A 14,480-nucleotide genomic window follows, 5' to 3' on the forward strand; every position below is an offset into this window, starting at 1 on the left:
GCCATACTTGTTCAAAACAGCCAAAATGGCTTGGAAAAAAAACTTTGGGTTATTTGACGTAATCCCGGGTTCTTTGATAACAGAGTGAGGTGTTTCACTAAGTTAGAAAAAGAACTTCACCGCTACAAATTGTCCCAGGGATCTGTTTAGGGTTAAATCAGTAGGCCCTCCCTGTCTCCTCTGGACGTACCTACTAAGGGCGGTCCTTCCCTCTCCTTTCCCGCCCCCCGCTCCACCACTGCCCTCTCCTCTCCTGAACGCTGATGTGTTACTAACTCCAGCTTCTGCTCTGCCAAAATGTTCAATTTCGGGTCAAAATTTTTGCTGCTTTTCCTCCTGGCCTTTCCCTGCGGGTTGATATCCATCGGTGAGTTTCTTATTCGTTTTCAATCAAAGAAAGTTTTCCTCGTCGTGGCACTAATGTATTAGTAAAAAAAAAAGTTTTTACACTGTCGACGTTATTGACGTGGCATAGTCTTAAAGCTAAAGCAGCAGCTATAACTCTTACTCTGCTTCGCCTTCTTGGATGTATGGACGTTTAGAGAAAAGTTTGATTAATGGTAGAGAAACATGAGCGCTAGCTCATGTCTTTCACTCTGAAATGAATGAAAATGACCACAAGTCAGCAGCCACTGTCGGAATGTTAAATTTGATTATGTTTAGGATTTAAAGTGAGGTAAATGTTCTTTTACGAGCTTTAAAGGGGTTTTGACCAAAGTTAAACACCATAGATGCAGGAGAAGCTATCGGCTGCAGGGACACGTCACCATTGATAAGATACCTTTTGTTTGTTTCTCTCAAGTTAGTCTATATGCCCCCCCGACCCATATTAACCCACATTAACAGAGACTTAAATCATTTAGCTTTTTTATTTATATACTGGCTGCAAACTTTTTAACAAACGAAATACGTGGCACCAATGGAAATGTGTAAAAAGGTCCTTAACAAACTGTACTCTGAATGCTTAAATTCAATTTAAATATAGCTTTAAGGCTTTTTTTCATTTATTGGCTGTTCTTTTTAACCATTTGCTCCAAAATAGTTTGCCTTATTGGTATTAAGTATTCCAGTTCCATACAACACAATATATATTTTTTTATTTTTTCTCAACACTTCATTTGGAATGAAGAGGTGTTACATGGGTAAAATCGTTCAAAAATCTTTACTGATATACAGTTTAAAGAGATATTTTGGAAATAATTGTTTGCCTTACACTACGGGGGTGTCTATATGTTGTACACCCATATAATATTACTGCAACCATACAACAACTAAAGATACTATGATAAGTAATAAGAGATTGTTTTGCATTGATATGAATGTTCTGCCTTGAGATTTTGGCCTGATCGTACTGTGAGCTAAAAAGTTTGAAAACCACTGGATTAAGGCATTCTGTGTCTGTTTCACACAGTAAAAGACATCAAAAGTTGAAACAGACAATAAGCATTAATCAGGACAGCATAAGACATCAAAGTTTGTACTGTGATTCAAGTATGAGTTAGCAAGTACTTGGTATAGCAGCTTTCATGGAGTGAGGACTTCATAACTGATAAAAATGTGATAACCAGAATCCTCAGTGATCTTATTTTCGGTAAGATTTCAACCTCATTCTGCACATCCTCTTACACTCAAGCATCCTGCAGTCTCTCAGACTCTCAGTTGTGTCATTGTTCCCACACAGGCCACGTCTCTGCAGACCCTGATTCTGCTGAGGGTGTTGCTGAGGACACAGACGCTGCAGTTGATGAGGAAGAAGATGACGAAGAAGAGGTGCTCGTTGAGGAAGATCAAATGCAACCCTCGGTATGTGGGTTTTAATCACGCAGTAGCTCATTGAAATAAGTTCACATGCGCACCACCAATTAGCAATATTATGTTGTCTTCCCCCTCAGGAGGGTGATGAAGATGATGCGGATGAAGGAGCCGATAAACAACTAACATCTCACCCTGACGCTGACACCACCATCATTTTCATGACAGGAGAAGGTCTGTCTTATTCCGTGAGTTTTTATAGCATACGTTGGCCTATGGGCTGTAAAGGCTCACACTTTATTCTTACCCATTTTTTTTTTTTTTTTTTGTGTTTGTTAAATATTTAGAATTTCCTGCCAATGAGATTGTGAGATTCCTGGTGGGTTTCACCAACAAGGGGAGTCAGGACTTCACCGTTCAGTCACTGGAAGCCTCCTTCCGTTACCCCCAGGATTTCCAGTTCTACATTCAGAACGTAAGTTTGATTTGACACGACCGTCTGACTTCATCTGGGATGACTAGGTTTGTTTTTCGAAGATTGAGTTGATTTTATTTATTCTGCTCAGTAAAATAGTCCCTTAAATTATGCAACTGTAACTTCATCTGCTGCAACCTCTGCAGCCTCCTTGAAAAGAATGTAAGCTTTCTTATTTGTCATAGCGCACATTAAAATGAACATTTCATTGATGTTGAAGAGAAACATGGTGAATGGGAGCGCATGAATGGCTTTCAGTTTTTCCATTTCCATTGTCTTCAGACACAGACACACTTCTTGACATGTTTAGTTACTACGTCAGTCAATCACTCTTCAGTCAGTCTTTATTTGTGTAGTACTTATTCATAACTAATGTTATCTCAAGACACTTTACAAAGAGGGCGAGTCTAGACTCTTTGTTATAGTATTTAGACAGAAGCTCAGGGTCAACATTTGGCATAGTGTCTTCTCTTCACATGGCAGAAACCTCTAGCAGAACTGGACTCATGTTCATCTTCCAAAGCTGTGTCAGGGTTGATAGAGGGACATTTAGAATTAGAGAGGAGGGAAATGGAGAAGAAGAGAGAGACAGGTGAAGGAAGAGAGAAAGGAGAGAAGACAATGAGTAAGATCAATTTAAGGCTGTGTAGGTTAAAAGTTGATCGTTATTCGTTTTTCAGGGTGGTTATCATACCAATTATTAGTAGTTCATGAGGCTAATAGCCAATATGCATTTATTATGATGTACAATATGTACTTAATTAGGCAAAAGTAAAACTGCATGATAAAAAAATGAAGGGAAATAAACACTTTTCAATTAATTGTTAGATCAGTTTTTTTTAACCTTTATTTAACCAGATAAAAAACCCATCGAGATCAAAATCTCTTTCACAAGGGTGACCTGGCCAAGAGGTCAGCAGCCCATGTCATAATAAATAATACATATTCAAGAGACAGATAATACACAATAAGTTAACACGACAATAATAAGAATTGGCGCTACATTACATTTTAAAGTGCAAGAATAGTGGTCATAGTAACAATTTAGAAACACAAGCACTGTTCCATGGACTCGCGTTGTCTGTCATTTAAGACAGAGCGAAAGTTTTCCAGTGAGATGAATTCGGAAAGTTTCAATTCAGTCTGGAGATGATTCCATGCCGAGGGGGCAGCAAATCTGAATGCTCTTTTCCACTGTTCAGTCCTGACATGAGGAACAAGCAGGTGGAGAATATCACAGGAACGCAAAGCGTAGTGGCTTTTAGATCTTTGCAGAAGAGTACATAAATAGGTGGGAACCAAGCCGAGAAGCGCCTTGTAGATCAGAGTCAGCCAGTGAGTGTATCTGCGAGCACTCAGCGAGGACCAGCCAGATTTGGCATAGAGTTCACAATGGTGCATGAGGCGACTACAGCCAGTGACAAACTTCAGCGCACAGTGATAGACAGCATTCAAAGACTGTAGACATTTAGCTGAGGCTGTCATGTACAAAACATCACCATAATCCAGCAACGGTAGAAAGGTTGCAGAAACAAGATATTTGTGAGCGCTGAGTGAGAAGTAGGACTTGTTTCTATAATAGAAACCTATTTTCACCCTGAGTTTGGTGACCAAACTGGCAATATGTGCTTTGAACGAGAGCTCACGGTCGATAAGAAAAGTGAACATGTATATCAGCTACATGTATATCAGCTACATGTATGCTTCTTTTTAATAGTGTGTTATTTTTATAGTTCACAGCGCTACCTTTGAACACGGTGATCAAGCCAGAGGCTCAGGCCTCATTCGAGTACTCCTTCATCCCTGCTCAGCCTATGGCAGGTCGTCCATTTGGGCTTGTCATCCTCCTCAACTATCTTGACAATGAGGTAAACAAAAAGTGAAACAAGCTTTGAATATGATTGCAGTTTGTGTGTCAGCTAACCGTTTTCTTTATTTCCATATTATAGCTGTGTTTTGTTCTTTTTTTATATAATGGTACTGGTCATCATTTTCTCCTTACTGTTTTTCCACGGCATTCATTATTTACTAATATGCAAAATACTGAAAAGTACTGACAGGTTTATTTAAAGATTAACTTAAGAGACATTCAGATATGTTCTTGTAAGTTCAGATGACTTGTTTATACTCAGCACATTTGCTAGATAGTTTTTTTCCTTCTTTTCCTAGGGTGGCGTGTTCCAGACTGCTATCTACAACCAGACTGTCACCATCACAGAGCGTGAAGAGGGACTGGATGGAGAAACGTAAGACTAACCTTCAGTCCTATTATGTACCGTGCATACTTAGATGTGGAAATATGTATGTATAAAGCTATTTTTCTTTCTTAAAATTGTATCTCTTTGAATGTAATAATCCAACCCTTCTGTTTCTTACTTGCCATGTCCTTTTGAGGCTACAACAAGCTCTGTAAAGCTTCACAATAGCAGCTCTTCCCATCGTTTCCAGCACATGTAGGAACCTGTAAACGAAGGTGTGAAATTGGCACAAAGAAGTCAGTTGTCAGAACTGTGCTGCTGGTGCAAGATACAGATTCTGTCACCAATAATTAGTTGAGCGAGAAAAGGGTTTTATATCTTGAAATCTCTTAACAGATAAAATGTTAAAAATGTAGGTAATTACAGGTCCCTTCATAGATTAATTATTAGCTGTATCATGAACAAACATGGTTGCAGTGGATATCAATTCATCTATTATTGAATTACAAAAAAGCAATTGGAACACTGAAGACTTCAAAAAGTGAGCATGCACTTTATTAAGTAAAAGTGATGCCCTCAGCCACCCATAGATTGTTATGCAAAACCCCAGGCTCTATTTTAGTGGTTTTATTTCTGTAATGAAAGAATGTTGTCGTTTCCTGCAGGATATTCATGTACGTCTTCCTGGTTGGACTGGTGGTCCTGATGCTGTTTGGGATGTACCAGGTCCTGGAGACAAGGACGGTATGTGCTCACTCTCTATCATCCAGTCTTTGTCTTTCCCATTGAGGGAATAATTTTAAACTTGGCACAGATACGTACCAGGATAAAAGGTTGAACTGAAAGCAAGCTGTATTCAAAGGTCAGTTTGACCACTTGAAAATGGTTCTAGCCATCACTCCCATACTCATAAATTCACTGTGGTCAGTGTTGCACAATATTTGAGAGGATGAAATATTGAAATGATGACATTTTTCGCTCAGAGGTCAAAAGTATAATTTCACTGTAACATCAGGACTGGTTAGCTGTTGTATCTCTTTTTCCTGTGACTTTGATAACTCAGGAACACTATGGAGGAAATTCTCTTTCATACCTGTGCAGGCATGTTCTTGGACTCAATGAAGAAGCAATTAGCATCAGTCTATTTTTGCTGTTCCTAAATGCTGTGTTGGATCAACACTCAGAAGGAATGCTATTATATTATGGTAGTTCAAACTAGTTTCCTGGTTTACGAAGGCATGCGTATGCATCTTTCATTTTATTTTTTGCTCATTGTATTCCTTCAAATATTTCAAATGCACAAATAAAATTATCTTGTAGCTGCCACATTCCTTTTCAGTAAGAAACTAATGAGTTTGAAACTCAACTTGAATGCTTAGAGGAGACACACAGGTCTATGGGCTGAGGCCTTGGATTGAGGTCTGGGCTTTGACCTGGCCCCTCCAGATCATTCACCTTGTTGTCTTAAAACTATTTCTGTGTAGCTTTCGCTGTTTTCTTAGCTCATTGTCTTGCTGGAAAATAAATCTTCTCCCAAGCCATAGTTCTATTGCAGACTGAATTATATTGTTCTTGAGGATTTTCCTGTATTTTGCCTCATCCATTCACATTCACCTTTACAAGCCTTCCAGGAATGGCTGCCAAGAAGCGTCTCCACAGCATGATGCTGCCACAACCATGCTTCACAGTAGGGATGTGTTTGTTGTGATCTGCAGTGTTTGGTGTCCACCAAACAAAACGTCTTGTCTGATGGCCGGAAAGCATCATTTTGGTCTCACAAGACCAAAGAGCTTTCTTCCACTTGACAAGGGAGTCTCCCACATGCCTTTTGGTGAACTGTGGTGGAGATTTAATTAGCCTTCTTCAGCAAGCAATTCTACCATAAAGCTTTGATGGGTGAAGGACCTGGGCTCCTTCAGAGTAGTCATAGGTGTCTTGGTGGTCTCTCTCACATGCCTCCTTTTTGCACGGTCACTTCAGGTTGTGAGGACGGCCTGATCTAGGTAGATTTACACATGTGACATATTCGTTCCATTTCTTGATGGTAGATTTAACTGAACTCCAGGAGATGTTCAGAGCCTTACATTTTTTTATCCATCCCCTGACTTACACTTCAATAACTTTTTCACTGAGTTTCTTGGAGTGTTCCTTTGTGTCCATGGTGTAATGGTAGCCAGGAATACTGATGAACCGGTGACTGGAACTTTAGATACAGGTGTCTTTATACTCCAATCACTTGATCTTCATTTTACTAATTGTGAGACAACTAACACCAATTGGATGGACCTCTGTTGAATTAGGTCAGTCACTTTAAAGGGATTAATATTTATGCTGTCACTTATTTTACCGTATTTGTGTTTAATTGGCATTACTTTGTAGAAATCTGTTTTCTCTTTGCCATTATATAGCCAAATTATATTGACCATGACTGATAAGATAAAATTTTTAAAAAATCAATAAATGGGTAAAACATCTAAGTGGGTAAATATTTTTTATAGGCAATGTACAACCCTGAGTTAGGATAAATATGTTAGGTCTACATCTATTTTTGAAGATGTGACCGAATAAGTATTCCCTGTTTTTACACAACAGAAAAGGCATGAGTAGCACATGAACAAAGTTCACCTTTCACGGGGCATCGACAGCGTCTCCAGTCTGTAAATTGTTGTGTTAAAACAGTGATAAACTGAAAACAAAGCATTCAAATGGTTTCAAAACATTTTTTTTTTATTTTCATTTTTCAGAAAAAGAGACTCCCAGTGAAAATAGAGAAGGGCACAAGTGGGATAAGTGATGTGGACATCAGCTGGATCCCTCAGGAGACTCTCAATGCCATGAGTATGTACATGATGGCTTATAATAACACCACAGTGTCATTTAAGAGGTAGTCTTTTACTCCTTTTCTTTCTTTGATAATGAAGTAAATCTGATCTTTACATCCTATTTTACAGGCAAGGCTTCCCCTAAAGCGTCTCCACGGAAACGAACCAACAGAGCAGCCGGAGCAGATCAATAAGAACTGCCCATTTCCATCCGTCATCATTTTGTCCATCAGGCTTTTAAAGCTCATTTCCTCACCACACTAACCTGATTGCCATTCACAAAGGACCAACATTTCTGGAATATGGTTTCTGTTCTGAGCAGAAATGTTTGATTGGGTCTCAGTCTGCTTCTCTGCTGGAATGACTAGAGAGCATCCTGAACGCTGCTGCTCCGATCAGAGCATCGAACACTTGGACACTAAAAGGACAGAACTGCAGTTCATTTAAAGGGACTGTTTTTTATCAGTATGTGTGTGTGTGTGTGTTTGAAAAAAGATAGATGACAAGCCTAGCTAGTTTTTAAGTGGAAATCTAAAGGGAATATGGTTCAGATTTCTCCCCAGTGATGAGCATTTTATGACTTCTAACAATTTATATTTAATCTGTTGATAATATCATTCCCCTCTTTTTAATCAGGAAAACACCACTGTGCCTTGTTTAAACTCTAATTGCGATGCCCTGCAAAGAAATTATGCCAAAGAGACGCAATTGATTAAAAACAATTCCAACTCTTATTCCTTCTGTTGTAGAAACTGGTCACTATAGTCTGAGTTTTGTATTTAAATGTTGTTTTCAGTGGGTTAATGGCAGCTGCAAATACAACAATCATTCAAACAGTATTTTTGGAGGTTTCTGCTGGTCAATAGACCAGTTTTATCACCTGTAAGAGGTTCAGGAGAGAATTAGGTGTCAATGATGCAATTTTGGTTGCATTATATTGTTTTTGATAAAACACCTTGAAAAGCAATAAAAGGGTGGAAAAATACAATCTGTTGTGTTTTCTGTCTCTGAAACCAGATCAATGTTTAGTAAGAGTACTATAGGTAAGTGTTGTTATCAGCATCCTGTAACACCAGTTTTCACTCACGTTTTGGTAACTGCAGCTAATTTTTCTTCTTTTTCAATATAATTTATCAATCATTCATCCATTATCTACACAGCTTATCCCATTCAGGGTCGTAGAGGGTTGGAGCCGATACCGGCTGCCTTTGGGTGAGAGGCAGGGTACTCCCTGAACTGGTCAACGGTCAATTACAGGGCTTGGCATGTAGAAATAAACAACCAAGACACATTCACACCTATAGGCAATTCAGAGCAAGGTTATTATAGTTAACTAAAACTAACTAAATAACTAAAACTAAAATTCAAAAATCATTTTAGTTAACTGAAACTAAATAAAAACTAAGCTTTACCAAAAAAAACGAAAACTAACTTAAACTGAATAGTGTGCTTACAAAACTAACTAAAATTAAAAATGGAGGCAAAATATCCTTAGTTTTAGTCTTTGACATAACCGTATAGACTAGCGCCTACACACAAGTCTGGGGAGTGTAAAATTGCCTGATCTGATTGGTTAAGACTTCACACAGTGGTAGCTTTATGTCTGGAGTTGTATTCAAACATCATCATTAAATAAATAAATAAATGATAAGTGAAAAGTAGCCTTTTTAAATATGTTTTTAAAAATGTATGACGTTCACTCAGCCCCGACATCTATCCGTAAAAAACTAAAACTAACAATTAAACTAATAAAAACTGAACTAAAATGAAGCATTTTTGCAAAATAAAAACTAAACTAAACTAACAAACCAGCAGTCAAAACAAATAAAAGCTAACTGAAATCGAACACAGAAAGTGAAAACAAAATAAAAATAAAAACTAATGAAAAATCCAAAACTATCATAACCTTGATTCAGAGTCACCATTTATCCTAACCAGCATGTCTTTGGTCAGGGGGAGTAAGCTGAAGTAGCAAGAAAGGGAACAGGGATTCAAAGAAGGAACTTTGTTTCTATGAGGCAACAGCACTAACCCCTGTGCTACTTTGTAGCACATTTTAAAGATGCAATTAACAAAGGAAATATTGGTTTGTTATGTTTTATCCAACAACCAGTGCAACAAAAAACAACAATTGCCACAAAGTTCTTAAATCAGAAAAGCTTGACCCTAAAATTTTGAGGCATTTCTGCTTTAAAAAGACCTTAGTGATAACTCTCTTCAGGAACCATTCTAGTTTTGTCAGCAGAGAATAGAATTAGACACAAGAAGCCTAATTTAGACTCTAGACCATGACTCTGACGTATTAGAAAGAGTTTCAGTAACAGTGCTCCACTGACAAAATTCATCACAACCCTTTCCAGATTAAAGTGTGAAGAGATTTACATAGCAGTTCTGCTGCATTGCAAAAATATTCAATTAGCAAAGACATGATGATTTAAATTTATTTTGAAAATGGATGGATATCAAAAACACCTTTATGTGAGAAGAAAAAAGAGCAGTGAATACACAGGAAGGGAATGTTAATTGACCAGATGATCAAAAAATAGCTTTTTTCACTTTATCAGACTGTTAGGTGTCTTATCATAGGCAGGTTTTTGTGAACAATTGTCTTGGACTTGAGCATTAAAGTGCCTAAAGGCATCTGCAAAATATGTAGGCTTCAAATACGATGCCAATAAAAAGCATGATTTTACAAATCAAACATGGTCAACATAATTTAGCTTTATTGACACAAAAATTTTAATAAAAAGCCTCTTTAATGTCAAAGTCCAGCCAATCAGTGCTAGTAGTCTCACAATTAGTGAAATGGGGATCACCTGAGTGCAGTGAATGTGTCTTAAGTGATTGTAGTATGAAGAAACCTGCGTCTGGAAGTACCAGTCACTGGTTCATCAGTATTCCTGCCTACCATTACACCATGAAGACAAAAAACACTCCAAGCAACTCATAGAAAAGGTTATTGAAAAGTTTAGTTCAGGGGATTGATTAAAAAACTCAAGGTATTGAACTTCCCCTGGAGTTCAGTTAGATTCATTATCAAGAATTGGAAGGAACATAGTACATGTTTAAATCTTCCTAGATCTGGCTGAGTGACTATGCAAGAAGGAGACACACAAGAGAGACCACCAAGACACATATGACAACTCTGAAGGAGTTACAAGCTTCAGCAGCTGAGATTAGAGAGACTCTGCATGCAACTGTTGCCTGGGTTTTTCACTAGTCAAAGCCTTGGGAGTGCAGAAAACTAAATCTCAACTACAGTTCACTAAAAAGCATGTGGGAGACTCCATGGTCAAGTGGAAGTTGTTTAGTCTGATGAGACCAAAGTAGTGCTTTTTGCCGTCAGACAAGACGTTATGTTTGGCAGACACCAAACATTGCACATCACCACAAACACACCATCCCCACTGTGAAGCACAGTGGTGGCAGCATCATGCTGTGGGGATGCTTCTTGACAGCCGGCCCTGGAAGGCTTGGAAAGGTAGGGGTTAAAATGAATGTGGCAAAATATAGGAAAATCCTCGAGGACACTATGATTCAGTCTGCAATAGAACTATGGCTTGGGAGAAGATTTATTTTCCAGCAAGACAACAAGGTAAATGTTCTGGAGTGGTCGAGTCAAAGCCTGGATCTCAATCCGATAGATAATTTGTGGCTGGGCTTGAAAATGGCTGTTTATGCCTGATCCCTGTGCAGGCATAAACAGCCCTGTTTAACTTATTATATATTGCATTTTTTAAACTGGCATGAAGAAATCTATTTTCATTTTGACTTAGAGAAATTTTGCAAAAATGGTTTTGGTCAAAAAAGCCAAATTATATTGACCATGACTGATTTATAAAATCAATAAAGGGGTAAAACATCCAAAGGGGTAAATCCCTGTAAGTATGATGTGTGCTGGCTCTAAAATAATTGCTAACTAGTTGATTTTAAATGTTTTCCTACCCCTAGTCTTTGCATTGCGGTTTTAACGGGATGTCTTTATTTGGACCAGTTGCAGGGTTTTGATCCATGTGGAATATGACATGTAACTATATTCTTCAAACATGTGATATTTAACCCATTAAAGCCTGAAAACACAAATTATAGTCAGAAAATTCTATTTTTTTGGAACTGAAATTTTTATTTCACTTTATACTGAAATAAAAAAAATCAAAATTTTCATAAAATTTTACATATTTCTTTGTATCTCATTTGACACATTAGGTGTTTTTGGTAACTGATAATCCACTTGAAGGCATTTTTATCATTTTTCAGATTGTATTCAAAAGGTTTTTTTTTTTTTTGTAATTTATGATCATATTGATTAGATAGAGGTATCATAAAAGTATGTATCAAATATGATCCAACAGGCTTTAAGGGGTTAAATCTGTAAAGTGCCCTAAAGTCTCAGAGCCACTCCTTAGTGTTGTTTGGCTGTTGCAGGATGCTTGCACTGAGGTCCTCTTCGGGGAGGTGAGAGCTGTCCGGTGCTGAGGGGGGAAGATGAGCTCAGCGCGCGCGCCGGGGGGCAGGTAACGTCAGCAGTCGGCCGGAGCAGGAAAAGACTCCGTACACACACCCACCAAGTGTTTATCTGCGCTTAATCACTGATACACATCGACACAGATGAATAATGGGCAGCTAATCAGCTCCGTGTGACTCAGCTCCGCTTTTCTTCCGATTCCTGCGCGCCTCGGCAGCATCCCGCGCCCTCCGCTTGGCTTGAAATGGGATGATATGGGATTTTTCATGTCGACGAAGATCGGAGGGATTCTTGCGTTTGCCTTGGGTAAGATATCTCGAGCACCTCCGTGGGTTTTATTTAGGCTGCGAGCCACTTTGGATGATTTGGCGGAGAAAACTACCGTTCATCTCTCTTTTTTAAAATCGTCCTGTGTCTGTCACCGCTTAGATTGTCATCTTTATTTATCTCCATCCGTGTTACATGATGGTTATGGGAGCTGCTGTACTGTGGCCAACAGCTTGTAGTACACCCATGCGCGATGCATACAGGGTGTCTGTACTTATGTGATAATATGCAGGCTATTGAGTGTGCAAACAAAAACCTTACAAACTGTGTTAATGCTGTTATATAGCACTTAAGTAGCATTGTTTCAGTGCAACAGCCACCCTTAATGGGCTGTCCTGTAGAAATGTTTTACATTCCAGTAGCTCTGCACCCATGTGGAAGCACTGTATTGACTGCAGCAATCAGGGCTAATCTCTGGAAACATCTGCTTTAACATGATGTCTGAAGTCAAGTGATCATAAGTGATTGCTAGTTTTTTAATTAAACAACACAATCAAATATAATTCAGTTGAGGTATTTATTTATTTATTATTAGGTGTAAAAAACTGTAAGAAACAAATTACTGAAAATAGTTTGTATATTTTTTGCCTTTCAGATAAAGTGGTGCTGCTTTTTCAAAAGGGACAAACATCAGTGATGTTGTTGTGACTTCCCCTGTGTCTATTTTCAGTTTTCCTCTGCCTGGCGGTGTCAGGAGACCCTGCAGATGTGAAGTGTGAAAACATTTATAAAGACTTCTCCGACTGTGTGCTTGAGCTGGGAGAGAGCATGGACAACTATCAGGAGAACGTGACCAGTGAGAGGGGAGTGGCAGCTGTGTGCAGGTGAGAATAACTCTATTTGTAAAGAGGATGTATGATGTGTGTATGCGTGAGTGTGAGAGAGAGAGTAGCATCCATTTTTGCACATGGGTCGTCCCCAGGAGAGTCTGTGTGTTTTTATTTAAACCCCAGCTGCTGATTTTAACCTGAGAAGATGAGAGCAGAGCTGAGAGACAAACCGGTTGTGATGGGGTGGAATAAAAGCCTGAAGATAAAACTACTGATCTGCAGCATTGAACACATAATTTGTGATTCAATTTAATTTGCATCAAAAAGTGCATGTTTGAGTGAAATAATTTGGACAGATACAGCATTAAAAATGCATCTCCTGACAAAATACTGAGAGAAAAAAAGAGCAGATGCCATAATCTCTGAGGGGGAACAGAGAAATGAATGGTGCTGAGACACTGAGCCATTGTACTAAATAATTTATGACTTTGCTGCTGCAGTAATGAAATTCCAGGGACGTTTTTTGTCATTGTTATTGCATGCACCCCACAACCCCAGCTCACTATATTCAAGACAAAGATTTACACAGAAGCCTCCTGTTGGAAAACTGTCCATTTGCAGTATCATCTGCGATACTGTTTCACTAGCTGATGCAGTTGCCATGGTAATTAAAGCTCAGTTTGACTTCCTTGATGCCATCTGAGTGATAGATCATTGGCAGCTGAATTAATCCACAACAGCCAGCGTGAGTCTGAATGGTTGAACTTTAGAGTGTAATGGCAGACGCAGCATTGATCCTATGATCCTCTGTTTGCTACAGCCACTGGGAAGCTTTCCACACATGTGCCCTCACAGCGCTGTCCGACTGTCAGCAGGAAGTCAGCTCCATCTGGGAAACTCTGAGGCAGGACTCCAGGAAAATCCGCTTCCAGGGGAGTCTGTTCGATCTGTGCAGCCCTAGCTCCTCTCCCAGTTTAAGTTTACCCCCCACTACCCTCATCCTGCCCTTGATAGGCGTGCTGATCATGACTGGGTCGTCTGTATAGATGAGGGCGGGGTGAGTAGATGGGAGGGGTGGGAAGGGGTCATATCTCCCAGGGTTCAGTCCTTTAGAGTTCAAACTTAAAGCCAAGGATTTCAATAGGACAAATGTTTTAATGAGGATTGTTTTGACACAGAGCCACGGAGGTCTGTGGCGAGCCAATCAATATTTGCTGTGATGAATAATGTTTGAAATCTTCTCAAATCCTTCAGCTTCATCCTCCCACATGTCGAGAGAGTGACAGTGTAGTTTAAAAAATACATCTCCATTGAACAACTTATCCCTTCAGGCTGACAAAAGTAAACACTGCAAGTGTTCAAGGGATGTCAGGTAATCTGATAGCAGAGTCTGTGCCTCTCAGTTATGATTACACAGGATGTGGATGCAATATCATTAACATCTGTGCAATATAATACAATCCAATGAAAGATCATCATTACCGTTATCCTGCTAAGAGCAGCAAGTTGTTCAAATTATTGTGCGTACTATTATTGTGTATTTTATGGTTTTGTAATGATAGTTGAGTGAATAGTACAACAGTTTAGGAGTTAGATGAGAAAATCTCTTCAACTTCCTAAACTCTGTATGCTTAATGTTTCTGTAACACCATTATCCATTATGTTAGTGTT

At 38.9% G+C, this 14,480-nt stretch overlaps 2 protein-coding genes across 2 annotated transcripts; both read left to right on the forward strand.

Moving 5' to 3' along the window:
* Positions 1-227: 227 nt before the first annotated feature.
* Positions 228-8,232, forward strand: LOC121528590 (translocon-associated protein subunit alpha-like). Its single transcript, XM_041816107.1, has 9 exons — positions 228-367; positions 1,682-1,803; positions 1,893-1,986; positions 2,100-2,227; positions 3,961-4,095; positions 4,397-4,473; positions 5,091-5,169; positions 7,170-7,263; positions 7,377-8,232. Exons 1-9 carry the CDS (start codon positions 298-300, stop codon positions 7,439-7,441), a joined length of 864 nt encoding a protein of 287 aa, XP_041672041.1. The 5' UTR covers positions 228-297; the 3' UTR covers positions 7,442-8,232.
* Positions 8,233-11,772: 3,540 nt separating this feature from the next.
* Positions 11,773-13,855, forward strand: LOC121506781 (neuritin-like). The gene is made up of 3 exons (XM_041782651.1): positions 11,773-12,018; positions 12,710-12,863; positions 13,630-13,855. The coding sequence occupies exons 1-3, from the start codon at positions 11,967-11,969 to the stop codon at positions 13,853-13,855; spliced, it is 432 nt and encodes a 143-aa protein (XP_041638585.1). The 5' UTR covers positions 11,773-11,966.
* Positions 13,856-14,480: the final 625 nt, after the last annotated feature.

Source organism: Cheilinus undulatus, linkage group 3 (assembly GCF_018320785.1).
Source record: "Cheilinus undulatus linkage group 3, ASM1832078v1, whole genome shotgun sequence".
Lineage (NCBI taxonomy): Eukaryota > Metazoa > Chordata > Actinopteri > Labriformes > Labridae > Cheilinus > Cheilinus undulatus.